At 42.5% G+C, this 22,752-nt stretch overlaps 2 protein-coding genes across 7 annotated transcripts in view; one reads left to right on the top strand and one right to left on the bottom strand.

The window, feature by feature from the left end:
- The first annotated feature begins 647 nt into the window (after positions 1-647).
- On the top strand, positions 648-8,322 carry LOC310688924 (uncharacterized protein C11orf91 homolog). The gene is made up of 2 exons (XM_083466001.1): positions 648-1,100; positions 8,067-8,322. The coding sequence occupies exons 1-2, from the start codon at positions 680-682 to the stop codon at positions 8,150-8,152; spliced, it is 507 nt and encodes a 168-aa protein (XP_083322127.1). The 5' UTR covers positions 648-679; the 3' UTR covers positions 8,153-8,322.
- Positions 8,323-20,099: 11,777 nt separating this feature from the next.
- Positions 20,100-22,752, bottom strand: part of KIAA1549L (KIAA1549 like) — a 139,471-nt gene continuing 136,818 nt past the window's right edge. For all 6 annotated transcript variants that reach the window (XM_083462132.1, XM_083462135.1, XM_083462136.1 and 3 more), the window contains one exon: positions 20,100-21,281. In XM_083462132.1, coding sequence (XP_083318258.1) covers positions 20,997-21,281 — 285 coding nt within the window. In that variant the 3' untranslated portion in view covers positions 20,100-20,996. The remainder of the gene's footprint in view (positions 21,282-22,752) is intronic.

Below are 22,752 nucleotides of genomic sequence, written 5' to 3'. Positions count from 1 at the left end.
GAGCACTGGATTTAAGACTGGAAAAATGAGAAACTGAGCAAAACTGAAATTGACAGATTTACCCATTCCTACCTCTCTTTTGGGTAAATCTTTCAATTTCAGTTTTGCTCAGTTTCGCTGTGGGTAAAAGCTCAGTGCCTAGGGCTTGCCGATCGCATGGTCAGTGGTTCGAATCCCCGCAGCGGGGTGAGCTCCCGTCTTTCGGTCCCAGCTCCTGCCCACCTAGCAGTTCGAAAGCACCCTTAAGTGCAAGTAGATAAATAGGTACTGCTTTATAGCGGGAAGGTAAATGGCGTTTCCATGTGCTGCGCTGGTGCTGGCTCGCCAGAGCAGCTTCGTCACGCTGGCCACGTGACCCGGAAGTGTCTCCGGACAGCGCTGGCCCCCGGCCTCTTAAGTGAGATGGGCGCACAACCCTAGAGTCAGACACAACTGGCCCGTACAGGCAGGGGTACCTTTACCTTTACCTTTTACCTCTCTTTTAGTTCATTAAAACCAGGTTCCAGTTTTGTAAGTCACCAGCCATTTCCTTCTAAGGTCTACTTTCTGTTTCCTTAAAGTGACAGGCACAACTTGTATAGGATTAATCTATTTAGAACACTAAAAAACCCATGAATCTTCCAGATTCCACGGTTTCCATGGTGGTGGCAGTAGATGCAGAGCAATCAGGAGGAGCCTCATGAGCCACCAGCAACAGCCTCCTCCACCCCCTCGGCCACCACCCCCTCTATACTTCCCCTCCCTCTATGACCGAACCACACAGAGTACCACCCTTGCTGATTGCAGCCTTTGGAGGAAGCTCTTTGTGCCACTGCGAGGAGGGGAAACAGGGTCAGCTGGGCCTCAGAGACCTCCACCTGGGCTTGGACTCCTCCCACCCGCCAATGAGCGCTGCTGCCCACCCCCCTGGCCAGCTGGTCTGGCCCCCATCCCCTATGAGCCATTGCGCTTCTTCTGTCCTGCTGCTGACAGCACGCCCCAGCGTGGAAGTGGGGCACATCAGCAGCAACAGCCAGATGGAGAGATCTGTGAGCTTGGCATCCGCCTGAAGGAGCTGGAGCTGCTGGCACTCACTGGGGACGGCTCAGACCCACAGCAATGTGAGTAATCCAAAGGCTGAGATCCCAAAGCCTCTTTGTACAACCCCACCAAATATCCCTGAGGCTCTCTTGGTCTTGTACCATAATGATCCAGACATGTACCCTAACCATCCAGCCCAATGTCTTAAATGTAATACACATGAAAGATTTGGGGATATTGAACATGACATCTTACCCCTGCAATCCAGATTTTGAACTATTATACACCCTTTTCTTTCTTAGGTCCCCCATGCACAATAAGCTTAGATAAAGTCACTTATTTATTCTTTTCCTAAGAATACTTAAGCTTGTTAATCTGTAGTTGTTGTTTTTTTGAAGTGACAAACAGGGTTTCTCCATCCCACCCACCCCACCCTTAACATTCTATAATAAATCAGTAAAGAGATATTCCACATTGGTCCAACCTACAGCAGAACTTGAAAGACCCATTGATAAAAATACATACCAAGTCACTCTCTACACAGACACCTTCTATGGATGCAATTAAATGACCTGGCATTTCTTATTGTTATTCTAATAATACATTTAAATGCCCTGAGAAACGTTCTAATGCATCATCCGAATGTTTTGGCCAAGAGATTGTAGCAGTTTCAAAACTAGTTTTCATTTTGGAAAAGTCCGGTTTGCTAATCTGAGAAAATATTTTAGAACCTCTTCCAGGTATTTGTGCAAATGAGCAATAGGCTCACCCCAGAAATATTGACGACCATTTCAGATACCAGCCTGGAGGTCTTGCACAAGAAATAGTTTTAAAGGCTTTAACATTAAGATGTGGATGGTTTGTTGTGGCAAGCAAGCAGCCCAGGTGAGCTGTAGAGGTTTAGTGAGATCTAAGGGGAGAGCAGGAGGGAGGGGTGGCTTTGGTCAAGGGTGTGGATGGAGGTGGGAGTAGATGGGGTTGGTGAGTGATGCAAGCAGGGAACAGCCCCTTGTGTGTCTGTGTGTGGATAAATAGATATTGATGGGCACTTTAAGTCTTGTTTCATTGCTACTATTTACATATATATTTAGTTTTAATGTTTCTTGTTATTTCTATTTTTATTTTGCAAACCATTTTGAGACACTTTGGTGACAAATAAACGATCTGGAAGCATCCCCCAGTCAGAAGCGGAGCACCTACTTCCTCTTCTTTATTTAGCCCCAGTTTTTATAAAAAAGAGAGAGAGAGAGAGGACTCAGTCAGAACAAAAGAGGGCAGGAAGAAAGCAATCCATTTTTTAAAAAAATGTTTGTGTCTCCCTTTAAGAAATAACATAGAACGTTAATAAAAGACAACGAGTGTATTCCATTTGTGGAGTTTCTCTACCAATGGCCATTGAAATGTATTTGTTTATTATTAGTTTAACTTTGTTAAAGGCTAGAAGGCCTGTAATTGATCTGGCGGGTGGGTGAAGTGTTGGCCCTGTTTGACATTTACTGGGATCTCAATGTGAAGAGATTGAAGGGACATTTATACACATGTGGTGGATTTGTAAGAAAGCCAAAGAGTATTGGGAGATGATATAAAGGTAAAGGGACCCCTGACCATTAGGTCCAGTCGCAGACGACTCTGGGGTTGCAGCGCTCATCTCACTTTATTGGCCAAGGGAGCCGGCGTACAGCTTCCGGGTCATGTGGCCAGCATGACTAAGCCGCTTCTGGCGAACCAGAGCAGCACATGGAAACGCCGTTTACCTTCCCGCCAGAGCAGTACCTATTTATCTACTTGCAACTTTGATGTGCTTTCGAACTGCTAGGTTGGCAGGAGCAGGGACTGAGCAATGGGAGCGTCACGGGGATTCAAACCGCCGACCTTCTGATCAGCAAGCCCTAGGCTCTGTGGTTTAGATGTTAAGGATCTCATTTCCCAAGAAACCAGTGATGTATTTACTAAATATAGTAGGGAGGAAATATCCAAGAAAGTATTTAGTCTTTTCCTTTATGCAATAACAGTGGCGAGAATAATTTATGCTCAAAGGTGGAAGGACAAAAATATTCCCACAAAAGTAGAATGGCAGAATAAGCTAATAGAATACGCTGAGCTAGCGATGTTAACTGCAAAGATAAGAAATCAGGATGAGTTGGATATAAAAGAAGCGTGGGGATACTTTGGCAAAGAAATATAACAATCTGATAAACTTCCAAGTGGGGTTAGATCAGGGGTCAGCAAACTTTTTCAGCAGCGGTCTGGTCCACTGTCCCTCAGACCTCGTGGGGGGCCGGACTATATTGGGGAGGTGAATGAATTCCTATGCCTCACAAATAACCCAGAGACGCATTTTAAATAAAACAACATTCTACTCATGTAAAAACATGCTGATTCCCGGACCATCTGCGGTCCGGATTTAGAAGGCAATTGGGCCAGATCCGGCCTCCAGGCCTTAGTTTGCCTACCCATGGGTTAGATATATGATCAGCAGTTAAAAATAAGCAGAAGAGGGGTGGTAATTAAGGAAATGCAGCTTAATAAGGACTAAATAAGACCCCCACAGAGGGATGTGTGTGGAAGTTGAAGAGTGTAAGTTAAATGATGACAATTGTATAATTGATGTACTAAAATATATAAAATTCATTTTTTAAAAAATACATTTACTGGGATCTCAGAGATGGAGAGAATTTGAGGCAAGATTAGCATGGAGCCAGTCAAACACTTTGCCCCAATTTTGGAAGTATATCATTGATCCTTATTACAAGACTTGGTGGGTATCCTTTAATATTTTAGTCTAAGACACAGTTTCTTAGCCTGTAAATGTGTGAAAATGTAGTCTATCCACCAAGGTTCTTACACAAAAGAATGAGATAGGGACTGTAAAGACTTTGAGACAGCAAATGTCCTGTACTAATTAATATGAAGATAGATAATGACTTTCAGTGGATACTGGTATAAGGAATAACAGAAAAAAAGCATTATAAAATCTCTTGCCAGTGAGCCAGTGTGGTGTAGTGGAGAAGAGCAGTGGACTCGTAATCTAGGGAACCGGGTTCGCTTCCCCGCTCCTCCACATGCAGCTGCTGGGTGACCTTGGGCCAGTCACACTTCTCTGAAGTCTCTCAGCTCCACTCACCTCACAGAGTGTTTGTTGTGGGGGAGGAAGGGAAAGGAGAATGCTAGCCGCTTTGAGACTCCTTCGGGTAGTGATAAAGTGGGATATCAAATCCAAACTCTTCTTCTTCTTCTTGAATGGAGCCAATACTTGTATAACTAAGGAGTGCACACTGTATGGAATATAGCAATAAACATGCATAGGATCAGGTTACTCTGTGTATTTATCTGTGGAGGCAGTGGTTGTGGGGATCACAGGATGCAGGGGCAGATTTAGGGCTGTGTGAGCGGTGCACATACTGGGCACTGAGCTGAGGGGAAGCTGTTTCAAAGCCAAGTAAGAAAGGCGCTGGGCTTTGGGAAGGAGGTGTGAGGGCTCTGACAGGGTCCTAAAGTTCTCCTACCCAAAGCCTAGTTTCCCAGCTTTGGAAAGTAAGTAGGTAGGCTCTAGGACCCTGTCAGAGCCTTGCGCCTCCTTCCCAAAGCCGGGCATCTCCTTAACCACCTTTGAGAAGGTAGCTCAAGGGTGCAGGATGGGGGGGGGCAAATTTTGCACTCACACAGGGTGCCAATGTACCCAGGTCCACCACTGCTGGATGGTTTGCATTTCTTTAAGTGAAATAATACACATCAAAATCTCAGGGTAGGAGAGACCGTAAGATCATTAAGTCCAGGGTCTAAAATTACCTGGCTGCACCGCTGATAATGACTATTTATTTTATAGTAATATTTATATTTTATTGAAGTGATTTCAATTAAAAGAAATAAAGTGTTACAGGAAAAAAGAAGGAAAGGTGAGGGGGAGAAAAAAGAGCAATAAAGATACATAAAAAGAGTGTGTGTGTGTGTGTGTGTGTGCGTGCGCGCGCGCGTGTGTGTGCACGCACACACAAAAACACAATATATGATATTCCCATACATTCATTCATATATATATATATATATATATATATATATATATTTGTTTTCGTAGATTTTCACGGGTACAGGAATGCAGGTTTTGGTGTCCTCGGGTGTCTTCCCGTGTAAAAGTTGGGGTGTCTAGGCGACGTTTCGACGAGGTCTCACTCGTCATCTTCAGGCTGGTGCTTTCGGCTTCTTGTTACTGGAACAGAGCGGGATCTCAGTGTTTGAGTTCCTATAAATACTGTAGAGGGGTGTGGTGTATTGCCTCAAAAGTTCTGGGCAGAGGGGAAGTTCCCAGGCTAGTGTTCTTTTCTTCTTTTGTTCCTTAATTACTTGAGGGATATCTTGAGTGATTACTTGAGTGATATTCTGAGTACCACTTAGGTGGGTCATTGGGTGTGGATTAGTTGCTAAAGCCTTCGTGTCTTGACCTCTTGAATTTGTGAAGAGTTTTTCTGGGAAGATGGCTGTACTGCACTTAGTTGTGCTTTGGCTTGGCTTCGTGTATAGGGGCGAGCTGTGGTTTTGTGCCCTGTGCCAGCCAGATCTGTGTAGGGATTGCAGGGGGGTGCAGCATCCGGAGGTGCCACTATGGTTTGGTTACTGGATGGTGTCTGTAATTTATCTGTGGAGACTACCAAGCAAAACTATCAAATCTACTCCAAGACCCTACCTACCAACCTATAAAAACAGATCCCACCACCTATCTGGAAAAAACCACCAAATCCAAAATAAAAGCCTCTCCTATCAGTGAAGAAATCCAGCTAAGAATCACCCCCAGAGAAAAATCATCCAGATGCCCCAAACTCTACGGCCTCCCCAAGATACACAAAGAAGGAACACCACTCAGACCAATAGTCAGCTCCATAGGCTCACCTCTACAAAATCTCGCTAAATTTCTCGCTAAGCAACTTCAGCCCTATGCAGAATCCATCTCTTCACACGTTACAAACTCCTTCCAGTTCATAGAAACAATAAAGAAGCAAAACCTACATCCCGATGACCTACTTGTGAGCTTCGATGTTGTATCTCTCTTCACACAAGTGCCCATTAATGAAGCCTTGACAGCCATTCAAAACAAATACAATCCCCCCGAATACATCCTGGACCTGACCAACCACTGCCTAACCAACACGTACTTCATCCACAATGGACAAAGATACAAACAGATAGAAGGAGCACCTATGGGATCACCCCTCTCACCGGTCATCGCAAATCTGTACATGGAACACTTTGAAACCAATGCTTTAGACAAGTCAGAACACAAACCCAAACTTTGGCTCAGATATGTTGACGACACCTTTGTAATTTGGCCACACGGGAAAGAAAAACTAGATAGCTTCCTCACACATCTCAACAGCCTACACCCCAAAATACAATTCACTATGGAAATAGAAGCCAACAACCAGCTTCCCTTCCTTGACGTCCTAATCTACAAAAAACCTGATGGCTCCCTAGGACACACTATCTACCGGAAAAAAACACACACCAACCGCTACTTACATGCTCAATCACACCACCACCCTGCACAAATAAACTCCGTAGCCAAGACCCTCATCTCCAGAACCAAACGCCTGACTGACAAAGACCACTTGACAACTGAGTTACAGAATCTCTCAAATGTGTTAATCGCCAATGGATACCAGCAAAACAGGGTTACGAAGCTTATCCAAAAAGAAACACCCCCCAAAAACCAAGACACAGAAGAAAACAATGGCATGGCCCTCCTTCCTTATATCAAGGGCACTACAGATAAAATTAGCAAAATCCTCCATAAACACAATATCAAAACAGCCTTTTGCACCAACCAAAAAATAGCCAATATCCTCAGAAACCCCAAAGATAAAATCCAGTTGGAAAACCAAGGGGTCTATGAAATACCCTGCAAAGTCTGCCCAGCCACGTACATTGGACAAACAAACAGACGAATAAATGCACGTATCGCAGAACACAAGAATGCCGTCAAAAAAGAAGAAAAATCTTCCTCTCTTTTCCAACACATGAAAGAAACAGGACACGAAATTAATTTTGCAGATTCCAAATTGCTCTTTAACATGGAACATCACCACAAGAGAATAATCATGGAAGCCATCGAGATAGAGAAACACCCTCACAACATGAACAAGCGTGACGACACGTCCCGCCTGCCAGACATCTGGAAATTAGCCCTCCCCACAAAAACCGACACCAGATCCAGAGGCACACAGAACGCCACCACCAATCAACCACACCAGACCCAAACCCAGACCCTCTCCACAGATAAATTACAGACACCATCCAGTAACCAAACCATAGTGGCACCTCCGGATGCTGCACCCCCCTGCAATCCCTACACAGATCTGGCTGGCACAGGGCACAAAACCACAGCTCGCCCCTATACACGAAGCCAAGCCAAAGCACAACTAAGTGCAGTACAGCCATCTTCCCAGAAAAACTCTTCACAAATTCAAGAGGTCAAGACACGAAGGCTTTAGCAACTAATCCACACCCAATGACCCACCTAAGTGGTACTCAGAATATCACTCAAGTAATCACTCAAGATATCCCTCAAGTAATTAAGGAACAAAAGAAGAAAAGAACACTAGCCTGGGAACTTCCCCTCTGCCCAGAACTTTTGAGGCAATACACCACACCCCTCTACAGTATTTATAGGAACTCAAACACTGAGATCCCGCTCTGTTCCAGTAACAAGAAGCCGAAAGCACCAGCCTGAAGATGACGAGTGAGACCTCGTCGAAACGTCGCCTAGACACCCCAACTTTTACACGGGAAGACACCCGAGGACACCAAAACCTGCATATATATATATATATATATATATATTTACTTTAGAGTAAATAAAGTACTGGACTAGGATCCGTGAGATTCAGGTCCAAATCCCTACTAGGCCATGAAGGTTGTACTTTAATATCAGTACATCAAAGGTCAGTATTAATCAGGAGTTGTGTGCTTGGATTTTACATTCTTTTCTCAAAGGACTGTGCATTTGCATTTGTGGTTGATGACTAACATGTGTCATGTTCCATCCCTGTTTCTAGATAAGCTTCTGAAGGCACTGAAAGATGAAAAGACGCAAGATGTAATGACAGGACTGACTCTGAAGAAACATTTGCCGGCATCATGAGGGCTATTTACGTCTAGCCTCACCTTCTTCTAATGGACTCATTTGTATTATGCATGCTTCTAATGACTCTTTCTTTTTAATCCTACACTGCCGAAGTGGAAATTTCCAACTTATTCTTCAATTAGCATTTTGTACATTTCCCCAATACTAATATACATTTCAAATACAAAGTTTCAAGTTTGCAATTTTTCAACAGATAACTGAATGTGTGCTGTTGGCATCGACACCAACATCCTGTTTACTTCAGATCTCTGACTGCGCCATTCATGACAGTGTCATGGACTGGCTGGACACAGAGGAGTGGTGGGAGGCACCAGCTTGGGAACTCCCAAGGGAAGAAGGCTCAGAGCCAGGGAGTTCATAGAATCATAGAATAGAATCATAGAGTTGGAATAGACCACAAGGGCCATCGAGTCCAACCCCCTGCCAAGCAGGAAACACCATCAGAGCACTCCTGACATATGGTTGTCAAGCCTCTGCTTAAAGACCTCCAAAGAAGGAGACTCCACCACACTCCTTGGCAGCAAATTCCACTGTCGAACAGCTCTTACTGTCAGGAAGTTCTTCCTAATGTTTAGGTGGAATCTTCTTTCTTGTAGTTTGGATCCATTGCTCCGTGTCCGCTTTTCTGGAGCAGCAGAAAACAACCTTTCTCCCTCCTCTATATGACATCCTTTTATATATTTGAACACCCCTTAACCTCCTCTTCTCCAGGCTATACATGCCCAGCTCCTTAGCCGTTCCTCATAAGGCATCGTTTCCAGGCCTTTGACCATTTTGGTTGCCCTCCTCTGGACACGTTCCAGTTTGTCAGTGTCCTTCTTGAATTGTGGTGCCCAGAACTGGACACAGTACTCCAGGTGAGGTCTGACCAGAGCAGAATACAGTGGCACTATTACTTCCCTTGATCTAGATGCTATACTCCTATTGATGCAGCCCAGAACTGCATTGGCTTTTTTAGCTGCCGCGTCACACTGTTGGCTCATGTCAAGTTGTGGTGGGACAACAAGGAGTGGTCAGAGGGAGAAGATGGGGGGGAGGAGGAGGTGCCTGAAGCTGAAGAGGTTACAGGGTTTAGTGAGCAGGAAGAGGCTGTGGCAGAGAGCAGCCCAGAATCAGAGGCAGAGGCTTAGACAGGCTACTGAAGAAGCCAGGGAGTCTCCCCCTCCTGCTGCAACCAGCTCCCCTCCTCTGCTGGTTTCCTCGAACCCAAAGGGGTATGAAGAGGGTGGTAGTAATGAAGACAGTAATGGTGGAGAAGTCTCAGGTTCCTTGGGAAGGACCTGGAGGAGGAGGATTTTTAGAGAGCTGTAGGAAGGCAGGGACCTTCAGTCCTCACAACTGCTGCGTTGGGGCAAGACCTACTGGGAAGAGTTGCTGTGCTCACTAGGCCTGAGCTGTTTTGTTTCTTTGAATAAAGAGTTAATTTCACTGGCACCTTGTGAGTTATTGCTGACCTGCCCCTGACTCCCACCTCAATGGTATGCAGTGAAGTTCTAAGTATAAAAGAAAAGGCTCCAGTTCCTCCTGTCTTATATATCCTCTCCACTGTATTCAAATCCTCTTTGGAGAGCCGGTGTGGAGTAGTGGTTAGAGTGCTAGACTTGGACGTGGGAGATCAGTGTTCTAATCCCCACTTGGCTGTTAAACCCACTGGGTGACTTTGGGCCAGTCATTGTCTCTCAGCCTAACCTTCCTCACAGGATTGTTGTGAAGGTATTAATGGAGAGGAGAAGAAGTGAGCTCTTTTGAGAAGAAATGCACTAAAAGCAATAATAGCGATAATAAACATAAACCACATAATTTCTGTGCAATTGGTTGCGGGGAGGGGAGTGAGTGATATGGCAGAGATGGTGCATGTGCTGCCTCCTCCTCAGAAGTAAGCCCTATTCACTGCAAAGGGACTTCCCCCCAGGTAAAAGAGTTCCACAGCACAAGGAGGGGTGCCAGAAATGAACAACAGAGGAAGCAGGAAGAAGCTGAGGCACGCAGGAGTGAGGGAAATGTGACCTGCTTATGGGGAGTAAAAAGCATGGGAAATAACAAGACAAGGCAGGCATAGTGATATGCCAAAGACATGTTCAGGGGAAAGCATATCAGAAAAACTTTTGGGTTGGGAGAAAAGTTGGGTTTTGCTACAGGACATCTGAAATGTGAGCAGATGAGGGAACCCTCACCCCGAAATGCAGGAACAGGCAGCGTCGGAAGTGAGATTTTGGGTAGTGCCGATGGGGCCATGGAGAATTCTCATTTTAAAAGATGTACTTTATCCACTAGATGGCAGTATGCAACAATATTTATACATTTGGAAAATGTTACAATACTTTTTAACCAGGTGAGATGGCCTGTTCTAACCTTTCCTCCATTTATGCAACATTTCAAATCAACATCTTATATTCCACATCACCTCTTTCACTAGCAACAAAGCAATCTGCCAAACAGCTTTAATCTGACACTTTAGGATTGATTAGCTGCAGAAATGCCACTGAAAATAGTTTTAATGTTCCTGAGGATCTGCACGACAGGATAAAACCCAACAGCTGCTGTCTTCATCTTGGAATTGAGTCTAGAAGGTGGCCTTGTGGCTTGCAACATCTGGACTAATTTTTGACTGATTTTTAGTCTTTATTTTTATTTTATTATTATAATTTTTTACTTTACCTCTTCTCCCCATCCCCTGCTTTGTATTTGGTGAAGAATTCTGCATGACTCAAGAGCTTGCCAATATTTTGTGAAATTTCAGCTGGTCCTCATAAAAGGTATTGCCCTACTGTGGATGTTGTTGTTAAAAAACTACTTGCCAAAGGGAGGGGAGGCATTACAGGACAATGATATAGAACATTTCTTCCTTCCATCTCCTCCCCAATTACTTGCCCTGCTCAGGAAGAAGAAGAAGAGAAGAAGAGTTTGGATTTGATATCCTGCTATATCACTACCCTAAGGAGTCTCAAAGCGGCTAACAATCTCCTTTCCCTTCTTCCCCCACAACAAACACTCTGTGAGGTGAGTGGGGCTGAGAGACTTCAAAGAAGTGTGACTGGCCCAAGGTCACCCAGCAGCTGCATGTGGAGGAGCAGAGATGCGAACCCAGTTCCCCAGATTATGAGTCTACTGCTCTTAACCACTACACCACACAGGACAAACATCATAAACACCAACCTTTGGCAGGGAAAGATCTCTCTGCTGAAGATGCTGGGCCCCATCTGCACTACACATGTAAAACAGTGTCTTACCACTTTAAACAGTTATAGCTTCCCCCAAAGAATGCTGTAAAGTTAAACATGCTGAGAGTTATTATAAGGCCCCCCCCCTTCCCCTTGGAGAGCTACAATTCCCAGAGTGGTTAACAATCAACCCCTATTCCCAGAAAATTATGGGAATTGTAGCTGTCTGGGGGGAATGGGGTGTCCTAGCAACTCTCAGCAGCCTTAAAAAACTACAGTTCCTATAATTCTCTATGGGAAGCTATAACTTTTTGTATTATAAGTGGTATGATACCACTTTAAATGTGCAGTGCAGATGGGGCAATACTGGGATAGTACACAATACTGGGCTAGGCAGGCAAATAGTCTGACCTGATAGAAGGCAGCTTCCTACATTCCTCAGGTGCTCAGCGCATGAAATTTTGCATCCTTGACCAGGAGCATCAGGTGTGGCAGGGCAGAGCTGCCCTCCTGGCAGCTGCATTGCTGCAATGTATGTGGGTGCGGCAAGGACAGGGGCAAGGTCAGGGCTGTGGAGACTCACTGAGTTAATCCAGCACTCTCACTGGTGCATCTAGGCACCTCTAACCCTTGCCACCACCCTGGCCACAGGAGTTAAGAGACTGGCTTCATCTCCACCACACCAACCATTAGTGGAGTGAGGTTCTGGAACGGAAACTAGGATTCTGGCATGAAGAAGCAATGGCTACTCCACTGTTTCTAATGGAGTCAAATACAGGATTAGAATTGTGTGTCTAGATAGGGTTGCTACACATGGGGGGAGAGAGAGAGAGAGAGAGAGAGAGAGAGAGAGAGAGAGAGAGATTAGCAGATGCCTCACATAAGGACATAAGAAGAGCAGTGACCAGAAGGCCAGCAAAATTAGTTCCTACTGACTGGTTCTCATGTGAGACAAGAAGACACAGATATTCTCTGTTCCCTAATATGAAGCTGAGAGCTTCTGGACAGAGCCCTGCAGACACACCTTTCTTATAATCCAGTTAAACCACTCATTCCAAAACACAGTAGGGTAGGAGTAACTGAGCAACTCAGACAAAGCCCGTTGTTGTTAACAACAAGGAGGCACAGGGAGGCATTTAAAGCACCCGTTGTCTGTGGCTCAGCTTGCATGAGAGAAAATGGTTGGCAGTCTCCACTATGAAAATGGCAGGGCTTCATTGTTGCCTTAATTGCTGCCTTCACTGGGAAGATGAAGAGAATTAAAGAGCACAGTAGAGGCCTATGTTCAGGGAGCTGCACCCCAAGCATATGTCTATATTATTCACTTAGAAAAAATTATAAACCACCTAACCAGGAAGAATCTCCAGGCACTGTAACATGTTATAAAACAATTGTCAACAAGGAAAATAAGTAAAATTTAAAATCCAAATACACCATACTAAATTGTGTGTCTAGGTAGGGTTGTTGAAACATATTTTCCTTTCCCGTTTTGAAGGTGTTTAGTGTAAGAGCGTAAGAGCCCTGCTGAATCAGGCCCAGGGCAGCAGATTATTACAGGAAGGCTGCAAGCAGGACCCGAGTACAACAACACTCTTTCTACCTGTGATTCGTAGCAAGTGGTATTCATAGGAATAGTGCCTCCGACAATGGAGGGAGAAGACACACATTGCAGCCACTGATAGCATTGTCCTATGTGATACCTAAAGCAGCAGAACAAGGCTGCGTGCCTTATGTAAATTGGGGTGAAGGGAGGAAGAGCCCTTAGCCAGGTCTTGCAGAGTTAGGGTTGCATAATACAGAGGAAAACAAGGAACAGAAATATACTAGCGTCCTGATGAGATTCCCCAGATGAACCTCCAAGGCTTTCTTGCCCGTCCCTACTTTAGAGAGAAAATTTCACATAACAACCGGGGAGAAGGGCACCAATTCCTATCCCACATTTTTCAATTATGCTTGTCAGAGTGTAATTGTCAGGTACAATTTATCCTCATCCTGGAATGCATTCTTCTAAATTGACCCATCTATCTAAAGTGTAATCAGAGAAACACCATTTAGAGAAAGATTGAGCTTGTAGACTTTTTTTTTTAATAGCAACATTCTGCATGCTTTCTTTTCAGGATTCTTAACCATTCAGTCTTTTTTTAAAAAAATAAATCTCTACAGTGTATCACCCTGGCAGACATCTCTGAGTGGAGAGACAATAGCCTCTGGCACAGAGTGTCTACAGTGATATTCATGTCCTCCCTCCCCAGAATGCATCAAATTCTTCCGCTTCAGAAATCCAACACTGTTTTGGCTTCTCAGTGATGGGAACAGTTAGATACAGAAACCATTTAGAGACAAGGAAGTGTTTGAGGTTTATTTTGTTACAAGAGAAATATGTTAACTTCCTAATCAGTTTGTTCTGGTGATCCTACTCATGTTAAATGAAACCTAAAACCAAACATAAACCCGTGTGTGTGTGTGTGTGTGTGTGTGTGTGTGTGTGTGTGTTTAAATGGAAGTATGGCTTATCAAGTTTATAAAAAAAAAACACCTTTAAGTTTGATACTACCTCTGTTCACACTAGGAAAGTACATGTGATAAATTGAACTTCTGTTTCCTTGTGACTTTAACTCTTCATTTAAAGGGGAAATAACACTGATTTATTTGAGAATAATAAATATATTACAACCAAAAGGTTTAAAAGTGACGAGGAACCAGTGGCCCTCCAGATATTACTGGACCACAACTCCCATCATTCCCAGTGGCCAAGCTGTTTGGGGATGACAGGAGTTGGAGCTCAAAGGTATCTGGAGGATCAGAGGTTCTCCATCTGAACTTAAGAGTTAAGCAAGTGCAGCTGTTCTTTCACTCTCCATAGTGACAGGAAAAACTGGTGTGTGCTTAATTTTACCCTGTCTCTTTTGGAATACATTCACCTATGTCAGCTAGAGCATGCTGTGAATTTTAATGAAATTATGAATTCACTTCTACATAAGTGAGAGTGTGTGCCCAGGGCAGATTAGCCAATGCTTGTGAGCTTATGAAAAGCAGTTTTGCAGCATTTAAAGGGCATTCTGGTTGGTTTGTTTTTAAGTTGGTGATTGAAATTAATGATCGTTACAAACAGCTCTTTGAAGGATTAAAAGAAAGGACAACAGCCCACCCAACAGAAGTGGGGTAGAGGAAGACCAATGACACAATCCATTGTGGAATCTCTTCTAAGTTCCCAATATGTTCTGAAAGCAGGAGGGAGGGAAATGTGCTTGAATTCTTTTTGAAAAGCAATCTATATGCCCTCTTGGAGAAGCAAGCCTAAAAGTAAGTCTGAAATAATAATAGTGGGATCCTGGAGACCAGGCACCTTAAAGTCCCAGGCTACGTATCCTCAAGTTCAGAAAAAGTTCAGAGCAGAGTGAAATGCACTTAAGGATTTATTAGTATTACCATGCTGTTGCAGTAGTTTCATAATAAATGTATGTGATTTCATTGTGCTGCCTGAAGTACACTTCAGTAGGTATGGCGTTCTGTTCAGAAAAGGAATGTTATTTGATTGTACCCAGGCAAGGGAGCGGAACCAGAATAAATGTATACTTCTGCATGAGGCATATCTTTCTATTTGTTATGTTGCAAGGCTCAAAATTATTTTCTGCAAGAGCCCGTTAGAGATGCTGAAACACAGAGAGGAGGGAAGAGAGAGAGAGAGTTAAAACTCTTAAAAATGCACTTGGTTCTCTGTAGCTTTGAGGTTCTGAAAAGGTTCCCATGTACTGACCCTGAGTGTCCAATAGCCAGAAGAGTCTTTATAGGTTCAGAGGGCCTAGTGACTGCTATCAGAAAGTATGCATATACAACTTCATAAAGAAATGACACACGGACACGGACACACACACACACACACAAATAGGGTGTATAGCCCTGGATATGTCATATTTGAAAGTATTGTATTGTAAGGCTGTAAAATGACAAAGCGTTATTTCCTGCAAAGGGGACTGTGAGGGGAAAATACAATGACTGCATGCTGCTGTTGAGGTAAAATTGGAGACAGGATTTATACAGAATATGGTTATATGTGGGTGTTTGCTGAACAGACCATGTGATGCTGTGAGCAGCCAAAGAGTCCCAAGAGCTGCTGAGATTCCTATGAAAGCGAACGGCATGTGAATAATCAATCAGCAGTCCTGAGGTAAACCTAGGTGTGCCAGCAGTGCTGAGGAGATCTTGCCCAGCTGGTAAAAGAGAAATTCTGGAGAGACGCTTAAACCTATAAACACCCCAAAGAGGCGATTGGGCAAAGAATCAGGGTATATCGGCTGTTCAAGATGTCAGCAAGGATTTCTGATTCACATCTGCTCAACAAGAGCAACAACAAAAACCTGTAGTCTGATGCAGCACCCTGATGTACCTCATCTCTGAGCATTGCTGTTCCCCAGCTGTAAAATGGAACTTTATAAATTCTGTTATAATTTGCTGTTTCTTAAAACTGCAAGTACAATTGTCTCCATGCTGTACAAATCACTTCTCTCCAAGTTTCAATATTCTACATCTGCAAAGCATTAGTATTAAATTAGTTGCCTTCAACCAGATCTTTGTGTAGCTATCTAACCCTGGTCTGCAGTAACTCAGATGTAGATTTGTACTTATTTAAGTAAGTTAACCCAGAATCACTGCGTGCAGTCGGTAGCTGGTTTTGCCCCATAATCCACCATTTTGTACCTATTTACAGTTGGTGGAATGATCCCACAAGCCTGAAGTTGTCCATTGCTGAAATAGTCTAAAGGGTTGGCAGATCTGGGCTGCCAAGGCATAGCGAATGGCCCACCAGTCCATGGCAAAATTGGGCACCTCTTCAGTGTTGCCATTTCTCCATTCCAGTGCTAGCAGAGAGAAACTTAACTCCTAAAGATTGTGTATTACCAACTCATCTAGCTGTGAATGGAATGCTAAAAATTGGTGAGCCTGCTATGAAAGAAGTGTGTTTGGTTTAGCTGTGATTTAAAATTAATAGGTGGCCTAAATCTCAAATATCCCCTTCTTGTATTGACCATGCATGAATGGAAGAAGCAGATGAGCGCAATCCACCTCAAACCTGTTTCAGCACTAAAATGGCTTCTGTCACATTGGTTGATGATCTTCATAATGAGAGAGACTTGGGAGCTGGAGAATGTGGCCTTGTTTACTCTCTCACAGTGACATTCAGTATCATCAACCATGGCATCCTCCTGGAGCAACTCAGAATTGCCTCTCTCCATATGAATCTACCCAGACCCTGAGATCATAATCGAAGGCCCTTCTTCATGTGCTTCTTCTATGAGAGGTCTGGAGGGTGGCAAAACAACAGGGCTTTTCTGCAGTGGCTTCTCTGTGGAATGCTCTCCTCAGGGAGGTCCACCTGGTGCCTTCATTACTCATTTAGGCACCAGGCAAAAAACATTCCTCTTCAACCAGGCCTTTGGTTATTATCTTATACCCCTTTTCAAATGTGTTTATGGTGGGGCTATTGCTTTGTTCTTGTTTTCATCATGTATTTTGTGCTTTTATATTGTACTTTTAAGTTGTGAACCGCCCTGAGAACTGCGAGTGAAGGGAGGTATACAAGTTTAATAAATAAAATAAACTGAGGGCTTGGAGTTGGAGGCACAGTCATGCAGGGGTTCCACTCCTACCTGCATTTCCGGCCATTTTCAGAGAGTGACACTAGAGGACTCCTGCTCAGCCCTACGGCAGTTATGAGGTTCAACCTTGTCATCCCCCATCCCTGCCAATGTTTAATTCAGCTTATGTTTTTAAATTGGACAGAAGCTGGTTTCAGGGGAAACGCACCAAACAGCAGTACCAAACTCAAGGATAGATATGGATTGTGGCTAATGTCATGTGTCCATGGCTTCAAACACCAGCAACGGGAGTGCACTGGAGCCAGAATAAATGGCAATGTGTACACAGCCTTAGAGTCCAAGATGAATTTGTGTTACAAACATGAAGCACCATTCAAGTGGTAGCTGACTTATATTGACTGACGCATGTCTCTAGTATGCATGGAATCCATATATTGCTGTCAGAGTTCTTATAAGATCACTGGGTCAAATATGTCAATATATCTACCCTTAGCCATGCAGCAATTTTCAACCAATAAAGCTCACAAACTTTAGACACCTATCATTAACAGTTATTGCGCATATAAAGTTAGGGTTTTTTTGTGTACGCTTATCTTGCTTAAACAAAATATTCAGTCATTTTGGAGTAAATAAAATTGCATGTAAAAGCATTTAGTGGTTAGCAAAAGTCATTTTCAAAAACATCCCAAGGAAAAATATGCTTTCAAAGGAAGTTTTCTACAGTATTACATGCAGCCGCCTATGCTTGCAATATGAATGTCTTTGCACAGAGGTGATCTCTAACTGAAAAACTGTGTTGCAACTATTGACATACAAAACGTTTAATATATATCAAATTATTCATACACCATATTTTGACTCCATGATTGCATCGTGCTCACAGATACCGTATGTTAAGAGTATCCTCTTTCCAGCAATGTCCCCTTTAGTCTTGAAACAATTATCCTGCTTGCAACTTCTACAAATTACACAAACATGTTACCAACAAAATGAATTGCTTATTGAATAAGGATATTATGACAACTGTATCTACGAAGTATGCACAGAGGGCAGGTTTATAAAATACTTACTTAGATAATTAAATTGTAAATGATACAATTTAAAATATGTATTGTTTGAATGAATTAGGATTCATCAGTATTTCCCTATGACAAAATATATTAGCCAGAAACCAGTGCAAAATTATGTGTCCCATTGACTTAGGTAAGTATAGCTCCACACTGGATTAGGACTATTTAAGTGAATAGCAGGTCTCTTTTTAATAATGACTTCAAAAAGTTACTACATAATCCACTTTTCGATCTCTGTCTTGCAGAGGCCTCAGGAATGAAATTAAATTTATGGCCAAGAGGCCAAAGGGCTTAAAACCCTGAAGGAATTTATACTTAAGCACCTTGCATGGCTGATATTCAAGATTCTAAAATGTAATACTCCTCCAAGCCTTCTAATTAGTTTAAAGTATGTTTTCAAACAAATAAATTTACATTCTCAACTAAGTAAAACTGAAATTATTAGTATGATTCAAAACCTAATGTAGGATTTGATTAGTACTAAATTGAGCTATTTTCAAAATAAAATTAAGAATCCACTACAGAGGTTTTTAGTTCTGTTTAACTGAAATATTAAATAGTTGATATTAAATTCCCAACAAGCAGCCCTCAATCTGGGACCATGTTCCTTCTTACCTCATGCTGCCCACCTCACCCACTCCCAGGAGAGGGAGGCAGAAAAGTCCTAGGGTGTTAGCAGCACCAGAGGAACATACCATCAAGCCAGTGTGTCAGAAATTCACCTACATTAATCAGGATTCAGTTGTCCTTCCTTCAAGTAGATGGAACAGTGATGTCAGAAATTCACCTACATTAATCAGGATTCAGTTGCCCTATTTTTCATACCCACTGTTGACTACATTTTTGGAACAAACAACAATTGAATACACACAATGTGAATGTATTGCAATGATACAATTAGTTTTGATTGGCTGATAGATTAAAAGATTATTTTTATTAGACTTAATCTTATGGGTGACTAAGTTTCTTTGGTTCTTCAATACAGTTGTCTCACTAGCCTATGTATATATCACTCAGTTGATTTTAAAATTATTTTTGCTGGTAATTTATGGTTATTTAGTTTCTTTTGTAGGTTGATCATTTCTATAAATATACACTAACTATTTATTTACATGATGATTACAAAAATACAATTTTATTTATATGCAATTTATTGAAATAACAAGAAAACAATTGACACCAAAAGGTTCTGCGATTACTAGGACCTTTGGCAAGGACTTATTATATATCATGACAGTTAAGTTGCACACTTGGAAATATATTTTTCATATTTAATGTGTTTGCTTAAAAATTCTGTGCTTTACTTTAAACTGTTTCTGTTTGTTTGTTTGTTTGTTTGTTTTGTTTTGTTTGTTTCTCTGCAGTAGTAAAGACCAAAGAAACTCACCGGGGGGGGGGGACAAAATTAGCTGATCAAAGGACAAAGTTGAGGCTGAATAAATTAATAGGCTCAAGGGAATGTTTACTCTGGTAGACATCAATACACGCAGTATGATACCCCATAGGCAATTTCTATTTGCCCTAAAGTTACATTATAAATTAAGGAACTAAAATGTGTGTGTTTTTTGTAACAGTCCACCATTTTTATTTTTATTTTGCAGCTGCCCAAGGTGAGCCAGCAAAGTTTCATTCTGCTATTTTGAGGCTGTGTTTTCATGACAGTGCAATAGAACAATGAATGACTTCCCAGAACTTACAGCCCTGGGTTTGGCAAAACATCACTTCCCACACTGCCACTCATAGCAGAGATGAGGAACCTGCAGCACAGCAGAGACTGTTTGACTGCAGCTCCAATCCTCCCTAACCACTGGCTATGCTGGCTGGGGCGGATAGGGGAGTTAACATCTGGGAGGGCTACAAGTTCCCACCCCTGATTCACAGAACACTGTTTTGTCACATAGACTTGTTTACTTATTTACACTTTAAGAAAAGACTGTAGTCAACCCCCAAAGATATGGTGATTCCTTAAGTTTGCGTAGTCACTGGTTGAGTGTAATCAGAGTCAGTCTGTTAAGCTGCTTCTGGCATCACTTCACTGGACATCATTGTTTACAAGAGAAGGACAGAGCTCTGTGTGAAACAAGAGGGTTGTATCTTTAAAAAAAAAAAAAAAAAAAACAGGTGTATTCATTATTCCAGACTGAGACAGACTCAAGGTTCTCAAATTTACCAGTTCCGCCATGTGTTCAGAATGAAAACCGTTTTGAATGTAGGGCACATTCAAAGAATTTGTTTTCACTGGGAGGTTCCAGGTAGCATTTCTGTTTTCTTTCCCATTTCACAGTGAAGAGAGACAGAGCACTGAAAGCAATTCTGTGCAACTCAACAGTAACATTACACCAGCTCTTTAGACACCATTTATGCTAGCGTGCCTCTTTACTGTTCTTTTCCTCTTTGTCGGTTTTGGATTATGAGCAACGATTGTGACTTTGGGGATATTTACAAAGGACTCTTCACATCAGATTTGTACGGTTTAAATGTGGTCTCTAGGCAGAGCTGAGCTCTATTGCTTTGTTGCCATCAGTCTTTTTGATACTGTATCAGCTGAACTACAAATATATGAATATATGGCCCTTAGTTTTCATATTATTACTATGGTTTTTTTCTGAATAAAAAAAGTTTACTTTTTTTACATGCACAAGTTGCTACAGAATGATCTATATTTGTGCTTCCCAAGCTCTTAACATAATGGAATATTAGACAGGCAGATGGCTGAAATAATGTCTCCAACAATGAAGGCTTCATGGAACAAGAGGTATGTGACAGATAGTTGCATATCATAAATATAATACATCAATATTTTACAACGGTTGCCTGGGAACACCTGCCTTATAGGTAGAGAACGGATCGTCAGACTGACTACTCTATTTACTCACTTTTCTTTTTAATCCAGTGTTGATTGTTTCAGAATAGAAAAAAAATGGCATTGCTTTGGCACAAGCCACAAGAAGTCTGAATTAACAGCTAGAGGGCCTACAAGTGATGTGATGCAAACTTTCACCGCAAGAAGCCATCAGACCTGAAATTCAAACATGTCTGTTTGTTTCTTGGCTAGCTTAGCAACTTCTTCTCTTATTGCCTTCACCAGAGCAGCTGTGGAAAGGTTGTTGAGTGGGCTATCCAATGGGTAATTTTCTGTTAGGCTCTGTTGAGAAGCAGCAGAAGGCGGCAGTGGGACTTGTTCCAGGCCAGAGTGCATATTTGCTGGTTGACTGTATTGACGAGGAAGTCTTGAAGGAGAGTGGTTGTGTTGGTAGCGTGGCCGTGAATAAGCTTCTATGTAGCCAGGAAGCGGGACCTAAAGAAGATATTAATTAGACAAATAAATTGCCCTAAGGTTTGCTCTTAAACACAAGACATAATTTGTGCAACGGTTGCATGAGGAAAGAGGCTACTTGTGGGCGCAGTCAGAAAAATAGCTATGTATTTACAAAAGCAATTTCTGAGTGGAAATTATTGCATGGGTTATTTGCAACAATTTTGTGAGTTGCCCAACCTGCTCCATTTCCAAGAACCATTTCATGGTAGCAAACTATTATTTATTTATAAAACTTTAATGGCACATAATGTAATACAAAACTCTAGGAGGAAGCCTCAAACTCTCCACTTGCTTCTTCAGAGGGAGTGTAACCCAATTTAGATCCCAATCCCAGATCTGGGAACTGCCCATCCATAGAGTCTCCATATTATCTGGATTCAGTCACAATTTATTAACCTCATCCAGCTCACCAGCTTAGGACACACACACAGCTATTCCTGATTCACATGCTATACAGAAATAGTGGTGGTATACTGGCAGCATATATTAAATAGCATTGGGGTCAAAATCAAGCCTTGTGGTACCCTACAGATCAACTGCTGAGAAAAAAGGCACAGTCTCCCAATACTACTTTCTGGAATCAATCCTGGAAGTAGGAGCAAAACCACTGCAAACAATTCACAAAGGTAGTCTAGGATAATACTGCCATCAACATATTAAAAGCTGCTGACAGATTCGGGATATTCAACACTCTTCCATTACCCTCCCAAAATGCAACCAAGTCTGATTCTGTTCCCCAAACCATACCTAAAACCAGACTGGAATGGGTCAAAATAATCAGTTTTATCCAAGAACATTTATACACAGGTGTATTGGTGGCCAGGGGTAGTTGGCATATACTTGTGGGCCCAGTTTTTTTTTTTGGGGGGGGGTAGGAGTAGCTGCCCAACTTCCTCCTTCAAAACAGTGGAGACCACCCCCTCAGACAACAAAACAATTGTCACACCCTGGAGTTCCCCTTTGTCCTGGCAGGGATGTGGGGAGAAGGGATCTTAATGGGACATATGGTAGAATTCTGCCAAAGTTCATAAATTTTGGAAACAAGCGATTACAGAAATCAGTATACTTATAGGGGAAAGGGCAATTCTAGACTCTAAACCCTGTATTTTCTCTATTTTCAATAAAGGTAATGAGGATATTATGTGTAAAGAGTTACTTCTCTATCTTCTGGTAGCCACTCAAACAGGGATGCTATACCCTAGATATCTGGTTCAAGAAAGATATGTTCATTGCTATCTCACAGATATTGACTTTTAATACTTGAGAGGCTAGGGATGACACTGATTTCACCTCTATTTGGAGGGTGATTTTTAAAAAATATATGACTTCACAATCACATGGATTGCAAATCCCTTCGAAATGTGATTTTATTTGGCGGTGGCGGCGGCTCCCTCGGCCAGTAAAGCAAGATGAGCACCGCAACCCCACAAGTCATCTGCGACGGGACCTA

This window comes from Podarcis liolepis, assembly GCF_965112155.1.
Source record: "Podarcis liolepis genome assembly, chromosome: 1".
Classification (NCBI taxonomy): Eukaryota; Metazoa; Chordata; class Lepidosauria; order Squamata; family Lacertidae; genus Podarcis; species Podarcis liolepis.
This window is presented reverse-complemented; position numbering and strand designations above follow the sequence as displayed.